This window comes from Fusarium subglutinans (assembly GCF_013396075.1).
Source record: "Fusarium subglutinans strain NRRL 66333 chromosome Unknown NRRL66333_c0000084, whole genome shotgun sequence".
In the NCBI taxonomy this organism is placed as follows: domain Eukaryota; kingdom Fungi; phylum Ascomycota; class Sordariomycetes; order Hypocreales; family Nectriaceae; genus Fusarium; species Fusarium subglutinans.
The window spans coordinates 13,647-38,112 of record NW_023502147.1 but is presented as its reverse complement, the minus strand read 5'-3'; the positions used below and the strand labels follow the sequence as shown (position 1 = coordinate 38,112).

At 47.6% G+C, this 24,466-nt stretch overlaps 11 protein-coding genes across 11 annotated transcripts; 7 read left to right on the top strand and 4 right to left on the bottom strand.

Moving 5' to 3' along the window:
* Positions 1 to 265: 265 nt before the first annotated feature.
* On the top strand, positions 266 to 1,934 carry FSUBG_7011 (purine-cytosine permease; the record flags this gene model as incomplete). Its single annotated transcript, XM_036685272.1, has 4 exons — positions 266 to 489; positions 548 to 715; positions 775 to 1,126; positions 1,194 to 1,934. 4 exons carry the CDS (start codon positions 266 to 268, stop codon positions 1,932 to 1,934), a joined length of 1,485 nt encoding a protein of 494 aa, XP_036537451.1.
* A 165-nt stretch (positions 1,935 to 2,099) lies between these two features.
* FSUBG_7010 (Xaa-Pro aminopeptidase) lies at positions 2,100 to 3,470 on the bottom strand (the record flags this gene model as incomplete). Its single annotated transcript, XM_036685271.1, has 1 exon — positions 2,100 to 3,470. One exon carries the CDS (start codon positions 3,468 to 3,470, stop codon positions 2,100 to 2,102), a length of 1,371 nt encoding a protein of 456 aa, XP_036537450.1.
* A 1,855-nt stretch (positions 3,471 to 5,325) lies between these two features.
* FSUBG_7009 (bifunctional 4-hydroxyphenylacetate degradation enzyme) lies at positions 5,326 to 5,976 on the top strand (the record flags this gene model as incomplete). Its single annotated transcript, XM_036685269.1, has 1 exon — positions 5,326 to 5,976. The coding sequence occupies one exon, from the start codon at positions 5,326 to 5,328 to the stop codon at positions 5,974 to 5,976; it is 651 nt and encodes a 216-aa protein (XP_036537449.1).
* A 461-nt stretch (positions 5,977 to 6,437) lies between these two features.
* Positions 6,438 to 6,725, top strand: FSUBG_7008 (40S ribosomal S3 protein0; the record flags this gene model as incomplete). The annotated part of the gene is made up of 1 exon (XM_036685268.1): positions 6,438 to 6,725. The coding sequence occupies one exon, from the start codon at positions 6,438 to 6,440 to the stop codon at positions 6,723 to 6,725; it is 288 nt and encodes a 95-aa protein (XP_036537448.1).
* Positions 6,726 to 7,474: 749 nt separating this feature from the next.
* FSUBG_7007 (NADP(+)-dependent dehydrogenase) lies at positions 7,475 to 8,107 on the top strand (the record flags this gene model as incomplete). Its single annotated transcript, XM_036685267.1, has 1 exon — positions 7,475 to 8,107. The coding sequence occupies one exon, from the start codon at positions 7,475 to 7,477 to the stop codon at positions 8,105 to 8,107; it is 633 nt and encodes a 210-aa protein (XP_036537447.1).
* Positions 8,108 to 8,459: 352 nt separating this feature from the next.
* FSUBG_7006 (uncharacterized protein) lies at positions 8,460 to 9,296 on the bottom strand (the record flags this gene model as incomplete). Its single annotated transcript, XM_036685266.1, has 1 exon — positions 8,460 to 9,296. One exon carries the CDS (start codon positions 9,294 to 9,296, stop codon positions 8,460 to 8,462), a length of 837 nt encoding a protein of 278 aa, XP_036537446.1.
* A 767-nt stretch (positions 9,297 to 10,063) lies between these two features.
* Positions 10,064 to 10,625, top strand: FSUBG_7005 (uncharacterized protein; the record flags this gene model as incomplete). The annotated part of the gene is made up of 2 exons (XM_036685265.1): positions 10,064 to 10,129; positions 10,179 to 10,625. The coding sequence occupies 2 exons, from the start codon at positions 10,064 to 10,066 to the stop codon at positions 10,623 to 10,625; spliced, it is 513 nt and encodes a 170-aa protein (XP_036537445.1).
* A 1,331-nt stretch (positions 10,626 to 11,956) lies between these two features.
* Positions 11,957 to 13,678, top strand: FSUBG_7004 (C6 finger domain protein; the record flags this gene model as incomplete). The annotated part of the gene is made up of 1 exon (XM_036685264.1): positions 11,957 to 13,678. The coding sequence occupies one exon, from the start codon at positions 11,957 to 11,959 to the stop codon at positions 13,676 to 13,678; it is 1,722 nt and encodes a 573-aa protein (XP_036537444.1).
* Positions 13,679 to 15,187: 1,509 nt separating this feature from the next.
* Positions 15,188 to 16,349, top strand: FSUBG_7003 (monophenol monooxygenase; the record flags this gene model as incomplete). Its single annotated transcript, XM_036685263.1, has 5 exons — positions 15,188 to 15,448; positions 15,569 to 15,606; positions 15,663 to 15,802; positions 16,018 to 16,057; positions 16,145 to 16,349. 5 exons carry the CDS (start codon positions 15,188 to 15,190, stop codon positions 16,347 to 16,349), a joined length of 684 nt encoding a protein of 227 aa, XP_036537443.1.
* Positions 16,350 to 16,666: 317 nt separating this feature from the next.
* Positions 16,667 to 17,170, bottom strand: FSUBG_7002 (uncharacterized protein; the record flags this gene model as incomplete). Its single annotated transcript, XM_036685262.1, has 1 exon — positions 16,667 to 17,170. One exon carries the CDS (start codon positions 17,168 to 17,170, stop codon positions 16,667 to 16,669), a length of 504 nt encoding a protein of 167 aa, XP_036537442.1.
* A 2,519-nt stretch (positions 17,171 to 19,689) lies between these two features.
* Positions 19,690 to 24,012, bottom strand: FSUBG_7001 (uncharacterized protein; the record flags this gene model as incomplete). Its single annotated transcript, XM_036685261.1, has 2 exons — positions 19,690 to 23,305; positions 23,360 to 24,012. 2 exons carry the CDS (start codon positions 24,010 to 24,012, stop codon positions 19,690 to 19,692), a joined length of 4,269 nt encoding a protein of 1,422 aa, XP_036537441.1.
* Between the last annotated feature and the right edge of the window lie 454 nt (positions 24,013 to 24,466).

Below are 24,466 nucleotides of genomic sequence, written 5' to 3'. Positions count from 1 at the left end.
CTAACGGCTACGACGGCAGATATTCAGGCTCGTGCTCCGTTCTCCGTGGACCTTATCAAATCGGTGACCGGCCCACTCCGCGCACGTAACTCCCTTGCCGCCGCAGATTGCCGACATATATTTCGACCGGAGTCTTCTGAGTTTTGAAATCTGATGCTCTGGCCGGTTTGATGATTGACCTTGTTTTCCAACTGAACCTTGCATCCCTGCGGCCTGACAATACTCGATATATCACTTGCATCATTTGCTAGTGACGGTCACAAAAATGGAAAAATCAGAAAAGACAAATATTGCCGCGGCAGATCCGCCGGTAGATGTATCCGAGGCAGAGTCCCAGGTCCTGAGCCGTTCAACAATATGGCTCGACCGACTGAGAAGATGGGGATTAGAAACGCGAGGAATGCAACCAGTGCCCATTGAGGAGCGAACTGATACTCGCTACATCAACATATTCTTCATGTGGTTCACCATGAACGTCAACATCCTGCCGTGAGTCTGAGCAATGCACTTAATAATGCACAGAGGCTAACCACAGTATTTATTACAGTATCGTCACAGGCATGCTCGGAACTCTGGGCTTCGGTCTGTCACTGAAAGACTGCTCACTTCTCATCTTGTTCTTCAGTATACTATGCTGTGCTTTCCCGGCGTACTGTAGCACATTCGGCGCTCGGACTGGCCTGCGACAGATGCTTATTTCGCGCTTCACCTTCGGGTAAGTAAAGAGTTTCAACAAACGGCAACGAGTCAATCATCTCACAACTGCTACTCTAGATACTATTTGATCGTCATCATGGTCATCCTCAATCTGTGTACAAATGCCGGCTTTGGCATAATCTGTTCTGTTACAGGCGGCTCCACTCTTGCTGCTGTTTCGAGTGGTTCCATCAGCAGCACTGTTGGAATTGTCATCATCTCCATTATTGCGATGGTGGTATCTTTTATTGGATACAAGTTCCTCCATCAGTATGAGCGCTACTCGTGGATTTTTAATCTAATAGCCATTATTATTGCTACTGGTGTTGGTGGAAAGCATCTAAGCAACCAAGTTGAACAGCCAGCTGCATCGGCCTCTACAATTGTTAGCTACGGCGGTGTTATCGCAGGTTTCATTATTCCATTTTCTGTAAGCTATTCCCAATCAGACTCTCCCCCTCCGTTTGATACCAAGTATAACTGACTCTCGATGACAGGCGTTGGCTGCTGATTTTTCCGTTTACTGCCATCCTAAAGTCTCTACGTGGCGCATTTTTGCCTACACCTATGCCGGAATATTCTTCCCTGTCGTGACGCTTATGGTTTTAGGAGCTGCCATTGGCGGCGCAACACCCAACGTTGTGTCCTGGAAAGACGGCTACGATAGATTCACCGTGGGCGGTGTCATGCAGGCGATGCTTCTCCCCGCTGGAGGGTTTGGCCGATTCGTCGCCGTCTTACTGTCTCTGTCCGTTATTGGAAACCTCGCAGCATCTATCTACTGCATCTCACTCAACTTCCAGCTGCTGGCCCCCTTCATGCTGAAGATACCACGAAGCGTTTTCACCATTGTCTACACCGTCGTGGGCATCCCAGTATCTATACAGGCCGCCAAGTCCTTCTTCGACAGTCTAGAGAACCTGATGTATCTCATTTCCTACTGGGCTGCAGGTTATGTGGGCGTCATTGGTACCGAGCATTTTGTCTTCCGAAAAGCTGACTTCTCGCGGTATAACCCAGATCACTGGGACCAGCCTACCAAGTTGCCAACAGGGCTAGCGGCAATTGGTGCTATGGGTATTGCATTTGCTTTGACAATTCCTTGTATGTCGCAAGAATGGTATACAGGTCCTATTGCCAAGACAACTGGGGATATCGGTTTTGAGGTTGAGCTGGTTCTTGCAGCCCTTCTCTACGTTCCCCTGCGATGGGTTGAACTCAAGTTCCGTCCTATTTGAAAGAGATTATGAGAGTATAATTAACTCATTTCTATATTTAACTATTTATTCACTACTTGACTATCATTCAAACAAACCAAAACCAAGTTGAAGCCCTAGGTACAACCTAATGTAATCATCAGAAGGCAAGAGGTAGGTCAGGAAAATTCACCAACTCACTCAGGATCAGTCGCGCAGGAAACTCTCCTCAAATGGGTAATGAGTCAGTAGTTCATAGCCTGTATCAGTCACGAGCAGCTGGTTCTCCAACTTAATCCCGTCCTTGCCGCCGACTTCACCAACATAAGCCTCAACGCACAGCACCATGCCCTCTTGAAGTTCTCCTTCGTAACCATAAGAGTCAAAGTCTTCGGGGTACCGTATACATGGATATTCATCGCACAGCCCTACACCATGGAACATGACGCTATAGCGCTGAGCCCGGCAGCTTTCTGGCAGGCGATGACCATTCCACGTCAGTTCTGTGAACTTCACCCCGGGCTTGACCATTTTGGCATTGGTGGTGATATGTTCGTGGGCGATGCGATAAAGACGTTTCTGTTCTGCTGTAGGCTCAAGGTCGCCGCAAATCCAGGTACGCGATACATCCACGCACATACCGTATACGCCAATAAGGTCAGTGTCGAGAGCCACCAAGTCTCCATCGCGCAGCACCCGTGGACCGCATTCTTGATACCAAGGGTTGGTGCGTGGTCCGGAACTAAGAAGGCGAGTTTCGATCCATTCGCCGCCACGTCGGATATTGCCAGTGTGCAAAGCAGCCCAGACGTCGTTTTCGGTAGCGCCAGCACGCATGGCCTGGCGCATTTCACCGAGGGCAGCTTCACAGGAGGCGATGGCACAGCGCATGGCTCGGATCTCGTCAGGACCCTTGACCATCCGCGCATGCTCGGTAACGGCCTGTCCGTCACATATTTCTATACCCTGGGCTTCGAGGGCACGTAGCCCGGCAACTTCGATGCGGTCCAGGGCTAGCCGGCGATTATCTCCAGCATGCTTTCGAAGCAATTCATCGACTTGGGCGCCGAAATGGAAAGCATGTTCATCAGTACGGGGTCCGGTTTCGAAGTAGAAGAATGAAGCACCAGAGCGTACTTCATTGATCAGAGACAGATGCTCGGAAAGATGCTCGCAGCCGTGAAAGTCCCATAGCACCAGGTAGCCACTTGCCGCGACGAAACAGGCCCGGGCAGGGTTATGTGCTGTCCACAGTTGCATATTGGCAGTGTCGGTGGCATAGCGAATGTTGAGTGGATCGAACAGGAGGATGCCACCGAGGTTGCGGGCAATCAATTGATCGCAAATGCGTTGCAAGCGGTAGGCGCGCATGGTCGGTAGATGGGGCGGCTGTAGACCCAACTGCTCCCACTCACTGAACGCCAGCGGAGTTGGTCCAATGTCAACTCGGTCATTATTGTTCTTGGAGCCATCAGGTTTCAACGTAGCAGTGCGCGGCTTGGTGGGGTCGATATGACGAGAGACCGTGGGCAAACCACAAAGAGGGCTAGATTCGACGAGCTCTTCTTTTTGTTTCATCCTGGATCAGACCCCTAACTGCTTGTGGCTTGCCAGGTCGCTGTTCAATGTGTCAATGAAGCTGTGTATAAAGTAGTCGGAAGTTCCAATGCATATCGATAATTCAAAGTAATGGATAGGATTTCAGTCGAGGCATCGGGGGTCTTCTTCTCATCATCGAAACTCAAGCCCATAGCAACAGGCCGGTATCGGGTTCGATAGCCGAGCTTGTGACAGGTGACCATGTTTGATGAATGAATCATAGACCACAAGTGCGCCACTTCGGTTTGGCTGTCCGATCATAGTGCCAACGGCTGTGACACGGTGAAACGATTGAGGGTTCAGAAGAAGCTTGAGCCCCAACACAAAGGCGAAGAGCCGCTAAAGGCAACGCTGTTAGTAGTGCTGGGCCGGAGTAAGGAGAAGTTATACTGTTGAGTGGATGTATTTGCTTAGGGGATCTTTTGTTGGTTAAGGCATTGAAAGGATGTTGCGAAGCACAATATATTATGTCTTGAATTAGGTCTCGGTGTATAGAAATTAATATTATTAGCTATATTTAAAGTATATGCTAAAACACTATATTAAACCATTCTTGGGTATATATTATTTGAATCTGGTTTTATGTATATATTCCCCTGGTACCTGTTGATTTTGATTGCCAGTGTGCAGTAGTCTCGAACCTTAATGCTTATGCGCGCGGTTATGACATCAGAAGATACGCAGAGAGGGATGAGGCTGACATTCGAAGCGGGGTATCTCGAGTTTTCGCATATCCGCGTACGGATACCGGAAGGGCGGATGGGTTCTTCAGTAGAGAACTCCCCAGCAATTAGAGGATATCGCATCTGACCTTGATAGATGGTTCAGACTTGACTGCAAATACTGGGATCGCTCACTCCGCATGTGAAGCTACATCATGGTCCCTTCCCGAGCTTGTCTACCTTTCCGAACTGCGAAGACTAAAGTGGGAGCCAATGGGTCTGCAGTAAAACATCCCAGCTGACGATCATTATAGTGCGACCTCAAAAGAACGACATGTAGCCTTTGCTCGAGGCGCAAAGTCGTTTGTGGCGGGTATGTGTCCGAGTCTGATTACGTGTTTCGAGATCAAAATGCAACGGCCAAAGTCAATTCCGAGCGAGCCCGTCGTGGTTCAAAACATGCAACAAATACCCTTTCTCTAAATGGAGCAAATCCCGGTCATGATTTGCGTGCATTGAACATTGACGCCCTACAAAGTCGTGAGCCCCCTCCCCTATCTTGCTAAAGCATGGGTACTAGCTAACTGAACAGCTTGGCTGAGTATTCCCAGCCTTGTTCTATACAGGCTCGAGGACAGGGTACTGGATGTATTCTACGCAGAATGGGTCTCGAGACCTTGTGCCCAGCTGAGGAACCCTGTTTACCTAGACTTGCTACCCGAGATGAAAGCAAAGGCTGCTCCAGTCTCTGCGTTGAACCTTGCGGTTGAAGCTTTTGCGTTAGCCAATTCCGGGAATCTCATGAGCTGCAATGGAAACCTGAAGCAGATGGCATTCTCGAGATACGGGGCTGCGCTGGCGTCTGTTAGGAATGCGATTCTGCACCGGACCCTCGTCGCCGATGATGCTACGTTAACGGCCATCATGACGATTAATATGTTTGAGGTGAGTACACTGACAACGGAATAGAACAGGAGATGGGAAGGCTGACGGCCAACTCTAGGTTGTTCTCATAGTGAGAGAAGAGCCTCTCAAACTCCACAACAATGCGATCGAGTATTTGCTGGCAGTCAGAGGAACTGAGCAGATTCAATCCGACGTCGGCCTTGCCCTCTATCGAATGGCAAACCATCGTTTGCAAGTGAGACAACTCGGCCTCCCATACATCAAAAATGTCCTCCGAAACGGTATCATTTGGCCTTGCCACCATTCGCAACGACGATAACAACCTCGAAGCAGCAATTGTTATTGGCCAATGGGTGTATCCGCTAGCATCTCTTGATGAGTCTTTCCACGATCGCACCGTCTTTGGCCTGCTTCAGGATTGGCCTTCAGTGTACTCTTCACTGCAACAGCTTGCGTCGCGTGTTGTCAAGCGAGATGGACAAGTCGGGAGTCATCGAGTTCAACTCAAAGACGCAAAGCTTGATACGCCAATTCGCTACCCAAACAAGCTTCTTGCAGTTGGGGCCAACTATTCAGGTCATCTTAGAGAGATGGGTCTCCCTGCGGAGAAATGGGATCCAATGCCGTTCTTCAGTTGCCCTCCTACTAGCTCCATCGTTGGACCGGGGAAGACAGTTCCTCTTCCGCCGACAACTAAGCAGTTTGACTGGGAGTGCGAGCTGACAGTTGTGATGGGAAAAGGGCTGAGAAACGCGTCTCAAGAGCAGGCTGCAGAGACCATCGCTGGCTATACTATTGGTCTTGATCTCAGCTGTCGCGATCTCTTCCGCTCTCATGGACACAGGTGGCTCGTGAAGGGGGATTTCATCAAAGCTCAGATAGGCGATATGGAGCCTCTGGAGGTTGAGATTTACTGAATGATGGTGCATGGGGTTACTCTCTTTTACCGCTGTTTATCGATTCACACGTTCTTTATAAAGCTATAAACAGTCTCTTTAATTATTCAATTACATAGGCATGTACAAGGATCAATCTCATCATAAACTTTGTAAATGCGGAAATATCAACATGATGCTTTATTATGAGATGGATGTGTTATTTGCATTGAGGTCCGTGGCTGAGACCTTGAATCATCACGCAGGACTTAGCGTCAACCAGACGCCTCCTGATGTCATTTTCGGCGCACTAACATCAAAGTTCGGTACTTCGGTCTCGGGATTCTTAATCGTCGCGAGCGGCAGTTGTTGCTCATGTCGATCTAAGGATATTTCGGAAGCATCGGCTGGGAAGGCATATATAAGCAATGGGTGACCCGTATACAGTCTCCTGATTATCTTAAACAACAACAACCAATTTATATCTTCTTTTAGCCGTCATAATGCCGCAACCACAGCCGAAGAAACCGCAGAAGGGTTGGGATCCTATCACGTGGGGCGTAGGTACTCGGGCGGACCTAGACGAGTGGGGGAAGTGGCTGGATGCTCATGGAGTGAGGAGGAGTAAGATATTCATAGGGATAAAGGGCTGGGTCATGGCTTGTGAGGACCCCGATGGAAGGATTGTGAGATTATATGTGGAGAATGAGGATCACGAGTGGACGGATCATCCTGATCAGGATGAGTACTGGCTTGGAACTATTGCGGCAAATCCTACGCAGGACGAGTAATCCAGAATAAGGTGCATTGAGAGAAGCCGAACAGCTGTTGTCTTTGAGAAAAACATGTATTTACGGGGCAGGCACTTTCAGTCGTGGCGAATCGCGATCTCAATCCTCAGATAATAAGCTTCTAGTCTCTTTAATCTGCAGGATCCTGGATAATCCACGTAGCAAACGGCTAAGCCTAAAATTGCCATGCATCCGGAAAATGCATATAGCCATAAGTATCGGTAGTAATTATAAGTTTCATAAACAAAAGCACTATACTTACCGCACAAGATATTAGCTTTAGACGTCGGTACTGCAATCTACTATAGCACAGATAGTTTAAGTATAAGATTGAAAAGCAGAATAAGGCTGATAATAAATATCTCAACTTATAGTTAGTTTGTCAAACGAGCTTTTTACAAACAGTATATAATATACAACACCTAAATGCCCTTTCATTTTCATACGCTACAGTAGCTTAAGTACAGTATAATGTGTAAAACTAGTCAACTCTCTAAAGAAAGTAACAAATTACCTTATCCTTTGAGAATTTGCTTATTAATCTTCTTTTTTCTTCTTTACTGTATGAATGATCCCGCTGGCTGTTAGATATCGGGTTATCTAAGGCCGAGAAATAAATTACCCTACGTCATCTGACCTCCACTTTTTCACCAGATATATGCATATGTTGTAAAAACACCGCGCCTTACCAGTTTAATATCCCCAGTACAGTTAGTTTTCCGCTCATTACCTCTAAATACCATTCAATTATGGCAACCGTAAGGACGCTCCCCGTCGGCGCTGACTTCATACTCACCCACCACGCTAAATCTTACGACTACATCTCACCTTCGAAATTGGACTTGACTGGTCAGCATGTCCTCATCACTGGTGCAGCACACGAGGACGGAGTGGGATATGCTACTGCTACGGCTTTTGCGCGTGCAGGAGCATCTCGAATAGCATGTTGCGACCTACACGGTATATCTGATGACATCATCACCAAGTTGAAATCAGCCGCGACGCTTGCCAATCGTGACGAGCCTCTAGTACTAGGCTACGAAGTCGACATCTCGAGCCAAGAAAGTGTAAAAGCAATGTATAACTCTATAGCTGAAGAGTTCAGCGGACGGCTGGATATTCTTGTCAACAATGCCGCGCACATGGAACCATACAAGCCCTTTCTTGAGTCTGACCCTGACATCTACTGGCGAACATGGGAAGTAAATATCCGAGGCCTTTTCAACATGGCACGCGCATTCCTCCCGATGCAGCTGTCGAGCTATTCCAAGTCTCGCAGCTCTTGCATTATGATGAACGTATCGTCATCAGGAGCTCTGAGTGTCCATCCCGGTAGCGGAAGTTATCGAAGCTCTAAGCTCGCAGTGCTTCGGTGGACTTAGTCGCTCCAAGTCGAGTACGGAGGCCAGGGGCTTTTAGCTCTCTGCGTGAACCCTGGAGCGATTAAAACAAAGGTCACTGAAGGGGCGCCTGAAGCAGTTAGGAATGCACTTCCTCATCGACCAGATATAGCTGGTGATACGATTGCTTGGCTGGCTTCTGAGCGCAGGCATTGGCTTGGTGGAAGATATGTCAGTTGCCCGTGGGATATGGAGGAGCTTATTGCCAAGAAGGATGAGATTGTTAAAGAAGATAAACTTAAGTTGAGAATGGTAGTGTGAGCTTGCGTTAATAAGACGACTACTTCTCCTATCAGATTATATAACCCTACGGCACTCTTCCCCAATCCAATTTTTACTCAACAACATCTCGAGTAATGACCCACAGCTTCTTTGAAAAAGGGCCCTTTGAGACCCAGGTGATGTGCATGCCCGAAGCCAAGCCAATTGCATCTCCTGCCCTGAAGTCATGTTTCTTTCCACTGAGCGTTTCAGTGACCTCAACCTCGCCCTCAAGCAGAAGAATAGTTTCGTCACCAAGTACCCCAGTATAAGGCGTCGTCATAGTTCCGTCTTCAGTCAGATCAGAAGCCGCAATCCCCTTTCCAGATCTCCAAACTCCACTCAACATGGTTCCAGTTGATCCTCCATTACGAATGAAGTACAACTCGCCTGCCACGAGATCTCCTTCCTTGGGCTCAGTGAAGTTGTAGTCAACCCAGTCAGGATTGTCACTGACGTGGTTGATGAGAAGATCAGTCGGTGGGTTTGCAGCAGCCTTGGTGCCATTCCAGATACACCAGTACTTCTTGAAGAACGGAGCATCAATCTCCCAGTTGACCTCAAGTCCTTTGGGAGAGCTGATGATTGATCCAGGACCAACCTGGTATTTAGCACCAGTCGAAACGACTGTCAAGGTGGCGGACCCGTCAATAACGCACGCGGTCTCATCACCCAAGGGAGAGGAGTAGGTAAGGTTATGCGACCCGTCGCTGTTGGCACCTGGGGACGTGGCACTCGTTCTCCAAAATCCTGAGGTAAGATTCCCAGAAGTGCCAAAGGTTCGGGCAATGGTCACCTCGCCATGGACCTGCTTGCCCAGCTTGGGCTCTTCCCATTCAAAGTTTGTCCAAGTGCTGTTGGGGGAGGCTTGTTTGCCGCCGTGGACAACGTGAGTGGTTGGTTGAGCCATAGTGATAGTAAGATAGATTGGTAGGATTGATGTCTGACTGCTTGTTGATTGATAGTTAAGTAAAGCATTAACTTTCGATGATGGATATCCTCGACCCTATTTGTACTTAATCGTCGCTGTACCTATGCTTCCAATACATGTGATAGCCTGTTGGCTATGGCCAATATTCCACTTAGAACATCAAAGAGGTAGCCTGTCACAGTTGACAATGTGGTCAATGACCATTTAGCGGTATCTTTCGCAAGATTGGTCAGATATCCGGCGCTTCATGCCTTGTCCCCGAGGTCCTGAAATAAGGCTGAGGACAACATGGGGTTGATTGGGATACCCTCTCGGTGAGTCGGTGCGGGGAGCAGAGCTTTGATACTATTGGTTCATTCTCCGACAACCAGAATTTGTGCGATGGGATGTTTTTGTTTGTTTCCAGTAGATCTAACCTGGGCATGTAGATCCTGAATACTCATATTTCCCAAAGTGGAAATTTTAATGTTTGGTTATCAGAATATGCACGCCGTCGGGAATGCAACCAATGGAAACGTGTGGAAAACAAATACCCGGACTAAGCAGCTTGCCAGGCAGCCGATATGTTCAGACCATTCCGTTTCCGGATTCGCTCATCGAGACGACCTTGACCCAGTCTTGACAAGATACATCGAGGTAGTATTTAAAGCAGGTCTTTCTAGACTTTATCCTGACATAAAATTACATATCTGAGCACACTCATCTTTATTTTACCTTCCCATCAGTTTTCGAACAAGAAGAACAAAATGCCCATCTACCTGAGTATGCAACGCGTTCGCTTCTCGAGCCCAGACGCCTATGAGAAATTCAAGGTACATCTTACAGAATACAGTATGGTTCGCCTTGACTAACCAACTAAAGGTGCTGTTCGCTGATACTCGCCGTCACCTCATGACCCTTCCTGGGTTCTTGCATCTGACTTGGTGGGAGCATCCTGATGATCGAAGCTGGTACAACGAGTGTAGCTTCTGGACCAGCCGAGGCGCTCTGTATGATTGGCACAAAAATACCTATCATAAGTATTGCAAGTCTTGGGCCGCGAATGGTGCAATCATGGAAGATATCATTACCAATTTTGAACTTGTCGGCACTCGTCTTATCCGAGTCTGCCCTGTATGCAATAAGGCAGAAGACAAGAAGTACAACCTGGCTGAGGAACAGGCTGTGTTGAAGGAGACATGCCCTCAATGTGGATTCCATTTCCCCATGCTTGAAGAAACGCCTTCTAGCTTTGCTGTTTTTAAGGATGTACCAGGCCTACTGATGAACGATAAGGAGGATAAGCAGAAGGAAGAGGCCAAGGCATGAGGTACAAGAGGCAACCTGAGATTGAGACAATAGCTTAAAATAGAAAAACATTTTTAAAATGAACAGTTGAGTCGCTTTATAAATTCTTGCCAATATGCGTCTTTAATTCAAAATTAGCTTTAATATATTTAATGTACTTGAAATAATTATTTAAATTAATTACAGTACTATCTATATATCTTGCTTGTTTAGACGTCTTTATCAGATATGTCAAATTTGCATAATAATATTATTTTCAAATATATCTATTTCATGGAGTCGGTCAGTAAATACACTGCAAATAGCCACTGGCCCAAACCGCCATACATCGATCTATGTAACTACTGGGACAGTCGGAAAGATAGCCAATTATAGTCAAGGTATATGAATCAACCATGACATCACAGTCAGGCCACCTCCTCGGGCTCACATGACAGACTCGAGATAAGAGACAACTGGATCTTCATATCAGCATCCCTTAGATGGCTAGCTCAAACTCAAAACAGGCAGTCAACTGATAGCCGATAGTAAGAGTGCCCTGAGAAGCCAATCTTCGAACGATGATTCGTAGGTATGTGCAAGGGTCATGCAAGTTAACACCCGTTGCGGGGCTTACCCCGCGCTTTCCAGGGTCTAGACCGTGGTAGGGGGCTAGGGTAGCTAGGGGGTGAGGAAATACAGCAGACAGGCTGCAGTGGGAGATTAACGATTCTTGGTGTAAGCTGTTTAGCTGTTTTTCTTTACCCCAAGGGATGGGTTATCATAGCTGAGGTGCGGGGATGCTGGCTTCGTTGTTCCAGTCCATTAGTACCCATACCGAGAATCCCCCGAGATTAGATAGGTGACAGACGGGCTCATATCCGCACAGCCGGCTGTGCGTATTTGCGTACACATGACAGACTTGAAGCTGACACCTCCGCCGTACATAGCTTTTGTTCCAATTTTGGTCATATTCCTCCTGGCGCATCATGGCAAGATCAAATACGCCGTCGGCTCATGACTCGTTGCATCAGCGACCTGCTCGAGGTAGAGCTGCCCCTCGATCCCGACTGGGGTGCGCAACTTGTAAGAGGCGACACGTAAGGTGCGATGAGGCATTTCCCTCATGTCAACCTTGTTATCGGTTACAGCTCCAATGCTACTATCCCCATCGCTCGAAACGAGCCCCTGGACCGCCAAAACATCGACCATTACTTCCTTCTCCCACTGTATCGGGTCCTTCGCTCATCAATCCATCCCCTGCCTGCATTGCAGGATTTTCTTCACCAAACCGACAAAATTCAATCGTCTGTCTACTGGAAGGGAACGAAGATGTGGCTGAGTCTGATTCATTCTCATGGTCTGATAGTAACATGGCCAGCGACATCATCACCTTCTGCAATAATTGGGAAGGGGAACTCTTTGGTAGCTCCAAGTCCCTGTCGTACAGCGTTAGCCGATCAAATTGTGATCAGGATGTGATGGCTTACTCTTCGGTCCCAATGATATCTGAGCCTTCGGATCTAGGAGCTTCCAATGATGCAGCGAGTCTCTGGAGGGCGGTCATTGGTAGTCCTCCCATTGCCAGTACAATCTCGCCACAGAAAGACGACCAGTTCCAGCTCGGCAGCCTCGCATCTCCTGAAAGCTTAGAAGATAAGCACTCGTTAAAGGTCTTTGGCAAGATAATGCAACCACCTGCAGCCATGTTAATGGGGGGCATCAAGAAGTGGCGACACTTACAACAGTACCTGATGAACTTGGCCTCTCAAAACGATGTCGTAATGAGTGCTTTGTTAGGTCTTGATAAGCTTCTTGAGTGGGATAGTATTCCTGACTCGATCACTACGAGATGCGATATTCAAGACCAGGTACTAAATTCATTCAACACAACAACCTGCGCGATTCAACGCGACCTTTCTCAAGTAGAATGCACCAAGGCCAGCTCCAAGATGGATGATTGGCTAGCGGCTATATTCCTATTGGCCTGGACTCATGTTCTTCGCGATCGTGTTGAATATGATAGCGGGTGTCTATTCCCCACTGACCTTGCCGATGCCATTATTACATGCTCCCATGACTGGAATTGGTACTCAAGACAACTTCTCTCATGGTTCAACTCCCTCGATAGCAAAGCATCTCATTTGAGCGGTCCAACTCTTTTATCATCCACGGCCCTCCAAGTTGTTTCTCGGTATCCCATTCAGATCATCAGTTGCGACTACGAAGAGTCTAAATACAGAAGAGATTCGCTTGGAGAAGACGAAGACTTCCAAGTCCTCTCTCAAAGTCCGTTGTCCGAAGTTTCGGAACATGGCGACAGTGGCATCGTCGTCCCTGCAAGGAGTCCTTGTGACATAAAAGAGATCATACTCCGCGCAATTCTGCAGCCTGCTTCGGAGTGGTACTTGAAAACGCAAGCGTATTGCCGCCAGATCAGCTCCCTTGACAAACATCACTGCAACCGGTTTACTCCAGACGCTGAGATGAGAGTTTCTCTTGAGGGGAAACGAATTCACAGCAAGCTCTGGGACTTGTGGGCGCAGTGTCCTTCCGTCATATCCTTGTCCACAGCTGAACTGTCGATGTCAGTGGCTCCAGATGTGGCCATGAGGGTACGAGAGGTTTCCAACATCTACCTAGCCAGCTTCTGGATCTTATTCGTTTATCTTCATCGCATCTGTTGGTGGCATCTTCCGCATACTGAAGCGGTAACAGGCGCCCTAGAAAAGACATGGGAGCACATGAAGAACTCTTATGGAGAGTCGGACGACAGAATGCAAGAAAAGACAGTCCACCCTGCTCTAATGTGGCCAGTCTTCATTTTTGGAGCAGAATGCAAGGCTTCGGAGCACCGCAGCTGGGCCATCGAACAACTCAAGGCCTTGGGAAAGGCGAGACCAGTACTGAAATCTGAGGCCCGGAGCCTAGAGAATTTGCCGGCATTTCGTATAAGCCACGGAGCCACAAAGAATGCGAAGCGGGCTGCGCTTTTGCTTGAGGCGCTTACTCGGAAACAAGAGGAATCAAACTGCAGAGTCGATGAGAGGGACCTGGCCATGGACATGTTTAATTGTTATTTTTCGATAGTGTAATTCCCAAGTCAACCTATGATGAAACGTCGGAAAGCAATCAAGTGCTCGGCTTCAAGAATTCATTGACGTTCATATATAGCATTGCGAAGAAGTTGTCCCCAACAATTCTTTTAATTCATGATGTTTTTGTAGCTTTACAGCCTGCGAGGCGGGGCCCTATGTGACGATATTGTCGAACCAATGAAACCCACCAGGCCAAATATGAAGTTTCGCTGATATCCGGTCTTTCTATAACTGTGACATATAGAGTACTAGTTCCGCGAACTGCTCCTTCTCAGGAGTCAGCTTCTATTAACGTCGGAGGAGAGCCAGCGAGGTACTCAGCTCGGTTAGGGTCAATGTTATCCCGACTACTTGGCAGTCCTTGTACAACGGCATCGCCCAACTAACCGCAAGATGTGGTGTCTTCCCGAAGTGCTGAATTTGCAGTAGGATTAACCGTAAATACATGAATTACGCCTCCTAAATTATCTTCGCGGCTGATGTCGCCATCTGGGTCTGGTCTAGTAATACCCTTGTGATTCTCGCCCTTGTCAGAACGCCCGGGCCCGGGCAATCAAGGGCATCTTAGCTGACATATGGCTTATCAAGTAGCTCAAACAAAGATATATGTCATGGATATGTAGTATTAAGCTTTTGTATATCGATCTGCGGATTAAGAGTGATCTTCAAGGTGAACATCCTTTGGCAGGGTGCTTGGCAGTGAGCCGACTTAGCCTCGCTGGGTTCCCCCGGACTAACGCCGAGATATTCGTAACCGAGTCCTTCAATTCGTTTCATGCTCCCTAATTTGATACACTCCTTGTTAACTCGCGGAATTAGGTGCGGTAAGCTGTTGAAGTAACGTTTCGCCGTGGCGTTATCGAGGTGTGTTCTGGCCGACTTCGTAGCATCCTACCGTTCTGGCAGTCCCTTCTCTGCAGCTCAAGAGCGTTACATAACAGCAGCCATCGAGCTGCCTAAGACTTATGATTGGATATGTTCCCTGTCGATGCATAGAAGATGACGCGGTGTGGCCATCAGAGTGAGTGACTAAGTTGACTTTCAGCGTGCCGTATCCGAGATATGTTCTTGGCCGTACAAGCGGTATCTTGTAGCTCTGGTAAGTCCCTCTCTGCCAAGTGTGCTACTTAAAAGTGGCATGGAGGTCGTGACTGTAATCGGTCCACCTGAAACCCATAAGTGGGTTTGAACCCTATGGATACATTTTATCTGCGTGGAGACTGACGCGTGGACGCCGCGCGGCTGGCGAAAAAACGGCGCCGTCGTGACTCGTCAAGCTTCTGCCAAGAGTTCGATAGACTGAGACCGCACGTATGTAGTGTTTTGTAGATCATTTCCATAATTATAGTTAAGGGGTTCGTGGTGTAAATCATACTACATTAGACTTATATCCTCCCGTAACTCTATTCAGACAATTCTCATGGACCGACTAGTAGACTCAAGCAAACTGCCAGTTCTTCTCATTGAAAACTTATCAATTGACCAAGATTCACTGCTGCTTTAACCATGTTCTTCTCTCTATTTACCTTCCTGGCTCTGGCACTCCCTCTACCCGCCATGTCATCTAGCAACAGTACATGCACACCGGAGAAAATCCAGACACGTATCGAATGGGCGAATATGGCAAGCGATGGCCAGAAATCCTATCTGAAGGCAGTGAAGTGTCTTATGCAGCTGCCTGCTCAGACAGGAATAAAGGGTACAGTCACAAGGTTTGACGATATGAATGCCATGCATCAGGTGCAGGCGAAAGCGATTCATCTTGTTGTCAGTATTTCCACAACTATATTTCGGGGTCACCAGAAAGGGCTTTGCTGACTGAGCTCTGTATAAATAAAGGCGCAGTTCCTACCCTTTCACCGTCTCTATATACATGTGTATGGGCAGCTCTTGAGAGATGAGTGCGGCTACAAGGGACCAACCCCGTGAGTCCTACCACTATGACTCTGTTTCCTGTTCACGTAACTAACAACATGAGTAGTTGGTGGGACGAAACTCGTGACGCAGGCAATTTCATGGACTCGCCGCTCCTTGATCCCGACACAGGATTCGGCGGCAACGGGACCGGTCTGGAAAACTGTGTTACTGACGGTCCTTTTGCAAATACCACTCTGCACATTGGTCCGGGCCAAACTTTGAGTGATCATTGCTTATCCTGCAAAGTCAACGAGATCAATAGCACCCTCGGAAACGAAACCTATGTGCAGGAATGCCATGATAAAAGCACCTACCTCGATTTCTAGCAGGCAACCGGCTTCACAACCCACGGCGCCGGTCACAGTGGAGTAACAAAACCAAAAGGACCATAGGAAGAATCCAACTAATCGGTATTATAGGTCGGAGGAGTCATGGAGGATATCGATGCGAGCCCTGGTGGTAAGTTTATACTTTCGGGCCCTAGCTCCCCCACTACCACTATTACAAGCTAACCAGCTGAGATCCGCTCTTTTATATCCATCACAGTTTCATCGATCGTCTTTGGTGGAAGTGGCAATCCGAAGACCTCGACAGTCGCTTGTATCAACTGGGAGGCCCTTCCGCGCAGGGAGGAACTGAAGAGTTGACTCTAGACTACGTCATGACCACCTACGGCATTCGCCCCAATGTTACTATTAAGGAGGTCATGAATGTTGAAGGCGGATTTCTCTGCTATAAATATGATTACTAAGGGACGGGACTATGGTTATAGTACTTCTTCCTGTTGCTATTATAAATTTGACTGTGCCTGTACCACTTCTAGGTTAGGTCTCCACTTTGCCCCGTCTGACACAGCGGAAGAAGGAAAGGTGGTCGCCCAACACGATTGAATACAACCAACCTTTTACGCCTAAAAATCTGACATGACCTGACTAATCATTCGATAGACTGCTGCTAACATCAGAAGTTCCATATGCATGATATAACCAAGTAACTTGACAAAAGTAGCTAGACCTAATTTACCCTTGTATTACCCACTCTTGAAAACGAACATGAGCTGCAAAAGACCTAATAAATTTTATGGTCTGATGACAGGTACACAAGACGCTCCTCGTGAATACTACTCTCAAGATCCTGGCGAATTTTGTCGAACTTTTCCTTATACTTCTCCATAGCCTCTTGCCCTTCCTTCCGCATCTCCTTCTGCATTGGAGGAGGAATTACACCTTCTGGTGGATTATACCACTGCTCTTTAGGTACTGTAGTCCCATCGATACCGCGAAAAGACCTCTCTGCTTCCTTATCATAAGGTAAACGATCAAGAAATCCTTTAATTAAAATAGGACGTAGAGGTTCAGCGTGAAGAATATTGCTCTCAGCATCGATCAAGCGAATAACACCATCGCTACCAAGGTGGACATAGGCTGATAAATAAGGATCGCATTCCATGCGACCAAGGATATCACTGACTTCCCTTTGCTCTGGCGAAAGATCTTTGTATTCAATGCCTCCATCGAGCCTGCAATGCGATGGTTCGGTAGGTTTGGTTGTTTCAGGGGATGATTGTGACATGGCTCAGGGCTTAGAATCTTGTGCTTGGGTTTGCTGATGGCAAATACGAGAGGGGACATGATGAAGGGGGTGCCTTTTATCAATCAGTTGGTGGCGCCATGTAACATTAGTGGGCTCTGATCCTTGTTCATGACTGGACCAACAAATCGCTCAGATGACAGCTCGTAACACACAAATTCGCATTCAAGTTTCAGGACATGTGAATGACTAATCTTTTGAATAAGACCCGCTGGCGAGATTTGATGATGGCCAATTTAGTTTGGTCACACGGCCAAATCACTTTCAACTTCTGTTGTGCTGTCATTGTCTTAAGATCTTGGAAGACATAGCATAGCATGCCCTTCATAACATGCCCACTGCCTGAAATCTCAAGCTCAAATACACCAGCCTCGCCTGTAAATAGCTGATCCACGCTTGAGACAATAGTGGCAACCCGTGTAGGTGAGACAAGTGGGATGCTCAAAGCAGCCGGCATGAGAACATCCACTCTTCCGTCTCCGCAGTGCGAAAAGATCCTCGCCTCGCTTTTTCGATGTCTGCGGCTCCTCTTCGGCGTCCACATCCTTCCCTTCCATCTGTTTGAAGAAGGTGTCTAACTTATTGGTCATTTCTTCGCTTGTCGCCAGGACAATCTTGTTGTCCATCTCGACAACGAAGCCGCCATACTTTTCGTCTAGCATCTAGTCAAACTTGGGGGCCTCGGCATGAAATTGTTCCCAGGTGGTAACCCAAACAGCGTCTTCAGGAATCTTGACCGTATACTTGGCATCGGCGAAGGTGCCAGCAAAGGCCGCCGCAAGGAATGAAAGACCTGTGAGTAAGCATTTAGTCATGATTCAGCTCCAAGAGTAACTAGCAAAATGACACATACAAGGCTTCATGTTGGGAACGTTGGAATGTAAAGTACTGGGCTCGGGGCGGGATTATGACTGGCGTAGAAGTGACAATTTGCTTGTTCAGGTGCAGGAAGAAATGACAGAACATGCTTCTTATACCGTTCTTTATACCTAGAGACACGGATTAACGCTGTAGGCCTACAGAAATTTAATGTTAATAGCAACCTGAGCTACGCCTCGTCGCAATTACTTTACAGTATGATAGCGCAATGAAGCCCAGGGGTCGCTATAGAACGGCTGATCTCTACGGTACAAGCCTGCCAGCTTACACACCCCTCGTACAATATCAGATCAGACTCACAAGATGATTCGGCAATCTAAAGCACATCATTTGCACCGTTGGGTGTAGATAAGACCGCTACCATGTTTTCCTTAGCAGATAGGGACACGGACACACACAGGTCTAAAATTAGTTCTGCTCCAGATTTGCCTCCAAACAAATAACTCACAATCTTTAAAGAGAAAATTCAAACCAGGTGGGCTTAATCAATAAGGCCTTGCCATGTAATTATGGGCTCTGATCCTTGTTTATGGTTGGACCAACAAATCACTCAGGCAACAGCTCATAACACATGTAGATTTCTTGGCCTGAGCATCGAGTATCCGGGCTTAGCATCCATTTTCCTAGCAGATCAGATACACACCATGGTTGTCAAGAAGTCAACATCGCACGATGCTTTGCATTCAAGATGGTATCGGGTTTCTGAGAGAGCGTTATTGCAGAGGGGTGCGGGTTTAACATAGAACTCCAGTTCTCAGTTAAAATTCCATGACTCGGCATTTGCTGGCCAATAGCAGAACGCTACATGTCACAAGGAATTGAGAATGGACCACCACCAGCCCTTTGTATCGAAGGTTCTTGGCAAAGTTCTCACTACTCAATCCCAGACGTGAGAGGTAATCACAATCGACGGCATCGGCACTTACCGTGATATTGCATGGTGGAACATGGGCTGATTCTGAAAGTGAGAGGCCAACACTCCAATCAGTAAATCCTCCTAGCAAACCCCGGCCTTGACGAAGCTACAGCACGAAAATGACGCACAATCATGACTCAAATAAGGTAGGTGACTAATTTCAACCCAGTGCCATGCAAAGGTGAGCAGTTACTTGATGTACATTGGCGACTGGCAAATACAACAGCTGACGAATTTCGCCTCGGACAGCTGTCCTTCCAAATTGAGTCAAGGATAATAATAAAAGCCGAGGCATTCGTCATTTGTCTCGTGAAAACCCGCACAAATCAGAGACGTTTGTACACATTTTAGGATTAAAAGTCTTTTGTCAATGCCTGTGTTAGTCGAATTACTGCAGTTCCGTAGGGAATCTCTAAAATAAAGAGAAACCAACAAGCATGCTGTCTAGCGTAAATACCATAAAGAAAAGTCATTGCACTACTTTTTCGGCATCTTACAAGAGCACGTGTAAGGCGCGTAATGTAAGCATCATAACTCAAAATAACACTCTTATCAAATCAGTTCAGGCAGTATACCCGCTGCCCAACACAATTGCCCAAGATAAACTTTATCTTGTGCTGTATTTATACCATGCTGAGAGACCTAAGAGATATAATTCTAGCTTATGTAAATAGCTTCTCTAATGAAATTAGTTATATAAGGTATGTTATACTTTCTTTCTATCATTATCCCGACTCATACACAGGTATCCCTCAAGTGCTGTTAATGGCTGCCTGTTGTTTATCCTCAGAATATTGTCCTCTTCAATTCTCTTCAATCCGTCTGTCTCAATCTCTTTATACTTGGTTTTAGACTCCCTTTCGTCAAGTGTAGGCTGTAACCAAGTCCATTTACCAACAGGAGGCGTTGGGACCTCCATCCTCGACTTGGATGTCTCTTCTCCTGCACCCCTGACTTTACTTTGTTGCATGGTAGCTATGTCTGTAGGTGGTGATATAGGCTTTGATATAGTAGCGTCGAGGGTCAGAACAGGTCCTGCGGGGAAGAATACGTCCATTTTCTCAAGAGCATTCTTAATAGTCCACGACGGTATCTGAAGAGCCTTTGTTGGTAGAAGACCAGCAGTCCTGACGTGGAAGGGAGTGTATGGATTGATTATGGCGGTGAAGATGCTCAAACTGTTAGACGTCGCCTTTCGGAATTCTGAAGACATGCGGTCCAAGGTGTCAGAGTTCAAGGTATTCTCAGGCTCGACGAACACCGATCGTGTGAGTTCCAGTGGATCGGCGTACTGTGGCTGGAGGAATGGGTAGTGCTGGCTTATGATTTCTTTCATTGTGTTTTTTGAGGCTTTTTGCTTTGGTTGAGGGAAATAGGTATAACACGTTGAGAAATCAGGCTTTTTGGTTGTCGCTGAAGAGGGCCCAAAGTACCCCACCATTCCATCTTCTCTGCGTTCCACGTCACCAAAAATGCAAGGGAACTTGTAATGTTGCAGTTCAAGCTGTGGAGGAGCATCGTTGATGGTAGACTGGTTTTCTCTTGGCTTCTGAGCAAGCTCGAGCGAGACACCAAAATCCACAAGAGCAAGGCATCTCCCGGTGATTGAGGCAAGGCTCTCCGAGTATGATGGGTCCATATCTTTGGACAAAGTGAGTGACTCGCCAATCATGTGGATGAATGCCTTCAAGTAGTCTGGGTCTTGACGAAACACGTCCATGAGCTCCTGGAGGCGTCGTACATCTACAGAATCCGCAGAGAACGATGTTAAATCGGCGGGGGGCTCTTCAAAAGGCTGCCATCTCAAGGGTATATCTGTTCCTGTGGATCCGCCGAGCAGAACTTGGCCATAGAACTTGCCGTTGGGGAGGAAGAACTGAACGCCGTGGCTAGCATAGTTGACCAATACCCAACCCCAGACTGGGTTCTCCCATTGTTCGTAAATTGGCCGGTAAGGCTCGTCTGGAGGTAGAGGTTTGCCAAATATGTCCTTATCAGTGACAAAGAATGCATTCAATCTTGCCTCTTGGTTGATGCTCGGAGGAATCTGAAAGAAAGCGCAGCGATTCTCTTGGTCTCCAACGACCGCATTGGCAATCTTGGTCGGCTTTCCGTGAGGGTCAACGAGGTTGCTGCACGCGTAAGTATCACTGACTTCAGGATAAATCTTGCGATCCAGGAAGTTGTCACTTGGAGCCTTATCAAAGTCAAAAGCAGAGACAACTTGACCAAACTCATCTACGAGATTTAGTTTTGTCAAGACCATCTGACCATGAAGAACCGGCTTGAAAGGAGAAGGCATATTGCCAGCATCTTCATCTGTGGCTCCAATGTCAACTGTACCGGCGTACGGCGTCTCCCGTGTCTGGTTTCCAATGAGCTCTATATCGTCCTCGGTAAACACAGATTCTACCACAGCCCCCTTCACAACCCCAGACAGTGTTGCGTTGGGGGTCAGATGAGTGCCGCCAACATAACGAGTGGAAAGATGCTCATTCATCCCGTTCAGCGAGAACGAGCTCGACGGAAAGCAGAGTCTGTCCAACAGCAGATCCTGGAACTCCTCTGAGAAATACTCAATATTTTCTGCCGCCACCTGTAACTCGGCCTTGACCTGCGGAAGAAGTAGGTCTCTGCCGCTGATGGTTCTCACATCATGTGTATGTCCCGATCCCACATACTCTTTCAAGTCCCACCGTAGACCTGTGGCTTCATCTGGCAGCAAAGACCATTTGTCAAAAGGAATGTGGAAATAAACCGCCTCCCATTCAACAAACACGGCGTTGAACTCTTGCTTCTTGTTGAAGTTTGGGACATTTCCAAGTTGCTCATCATCCTCGAGTGTCCTCGATTCGTATGGCGGGCTGACGATGGATGGCTTTGTTGTGCGCTTTGGAGCATGTGGATCGTCCTTTGGCCCGAGACGAACCCACTCGCGAACCAGCTCTTGCATGGTGGTGAATACAACGGCGTTCATTTTTGGACGATGGAATTCCATGGCGTTATACAAACTGTCTTGTAGATTATCTGTTGCATTGGCCTCTGCGGTGAAGGCTGCTTTGGTTTCTTGGTCCTCCCCCTGCGGATGCACCTGCGATGTTATCCGTACCCGGGTGGGTTTAGTATCCCTGATGTTCCATGCTGATACTGCTCTGGCTACCGTCACAGTTGGTTCTCGTCTCTGGTGAAATGGCTCACTTGGGGTCTTTTCGGCCTGGGGACATTTTTCTGCAACCTTATTCGTGTCCAGCTCACGATCTAGCTCGTTGCAAATCGATATCAATCTTCGAATGTCTCTCACGATGGGTCTGACGGCATCTGATGACGAGGATCGAAGAACATTCAGGTCAACTTCAGCCATACTTTGCTCACTAGTCTTGACTTTCCACCACTCGGCAAACAAGTCCCATCTGAGCTGTTTCAGCTTAGATTCGCAAGCATCTCGGAAGCTCTGTAACTTGCCGAGTCCGGCAAGAGCCAGCTTTTGGGTATCGGAGGGAATGAGTGATGTTTTAACCTCTGGTTGAGGATTCGGTGAGTTGGCTTGGTCACCCTTGTCAATAAGTTTCCAGACATATCCGAGTGACGAGACCGTAAATGCTTGTAAAAGGGCTCTATCTCGTTGAGCAAGGTAATTGTCGGGGTTCCCAGGAGATGTCTTGGTAAAGGTTTGCACCTCGTAAATAAGATCGCTCAAGGACTTTGGGGTGCCGGTCAGAGACGAATCAAGCTTTGCACCGTTGAGCTGCTCGAATGATTCCGGTGCCTCTCTTGCGAATGCCCCAAGGGAATCGAGTGGTGAGTAGCCCACTAAAACCGGCATCTGTTCTGTAAAACAGTTTGCAAGCTCATGGGCTTTGTTCTCCGGGGCTATTTCCTTTCTCCATGTCGCTCCGTATATGGAGGCATGGCACATGGCTCTGGTGATATCGTTGTTTTTATCACACGATTTGAGCCAGTCCTGTGCGTTTGCAGCCTCGCCGTCTGCGAGCTCAAGACCCAGCTCTTTCAGGATCTCACCATGAGGTTTGCTCTTTGCGGAAAAAATATCCAGCTTCGCGTCATGAACCCAGCCGAGAACACAATAGTCTGCATTTGCTTCTGTGAGTGTCCTGGTCTCGCTTTTTCCATTGCCGAGATCATGCTGATAGGAGAAAGTATCGACCATCGAGAAGACGTTGGAGTTGTGTGGTTGAAAGTCGGCAAATAATGGGTTCGAACTGTTGAAGATTGATAGAGGGACGGATTTCTTTTCGCCTTCCTCTGCGTTGGGCGGCTGGGCTCCGTCTGCATAAACTGAGATCTTGTTACCCAAGAACATGCTGCCAGTGAGTTAGCCAAGTCTGCTGCATGCCCGGACACCAATGCATACGTACTCTTCTTGACCTTCTGGTGGTTTCTCAGCATCCACAAATGGTGAGACATCAACCTCTATGTCAATCTCGGGTCCCAGTTCGGATATGTTTCGACACAAGTTACTCTCGATTATGAAAAGTTCAAACTTCTTGATCTTGTCAAGAGCCTCTTTCGGCTGAATTGAGTCCTCATGAATCCTTCGCCAGACAAGCCAGCGATTCGGTACAGCTCTGTACAAAGAGCTTGACTCACCAGTCGTGGCTTTGCTTGCATTGGCATTCCATTTGGCACCACCTTCTGCCTCGGAGAGCTTCTCAAGACTGAGGAAGCCATTTGTGAAGCAGTCGTTCTTGAACTCATCCGCTCCAGCGCTGACCTCGGCGGTAGCTCGATACAGTTGCGGTAGCTTCCAGTGGAGGTACAGGCCCTGACGATTTTGTCGAACCTCCTTGTCGAAAGCGTCAAAAAGTCTCGGGTTGAGTGACTCGAGGCGGTGTCGATTCAACATGTCAGCGTGTTGCTGGACGTCATTCTCATATCGAAGAAGGCGATCATAATTTGGCTGCGATAACGGGCCAACGCACCAATTGGGCACGTCTTTGCCCGAGTTAGCGACGGCCGCATTCAGCGTAAAGGTCGAAACCTGGATTGGAATGCAAACTGCCGAACTCATGATCGATCAAAGAGCTTGTAATCAGTATCAGTCTTGTCATTCGTTAGAGTGGCTATATATCGGCCTTCCTTTTGCTATCCTCAAGCGTATACTTTGGAAATCATACAAAACGACCAGATGATCTGTTACAGAGTACGGAGTAAACGATACGGATTCGCATTTGGTTGGAGACCTGGAGCTTCAGGAACTTTTGCCAACAAAGGAAGCTAGTGTCAATAGTTTGTGGGCTAGTGCTGCAATGCTCAGGTCATATGCACTACCTATGGAGTAGAAAACACCGCAATCAAGGCCCAGGCGCTACAAGTACAGTACATCTGGAGTGTTAATCTCAGTTCGTCTCTGAGAGCCCCGCATTGACAAGGTATCCCTACAACCTGGTCAGTTGACTCAGTTCTCACTTCAGGTATTGTCTTGGCGGAACGCACAGGGAATTAATTGTTCCCGACATGCACTC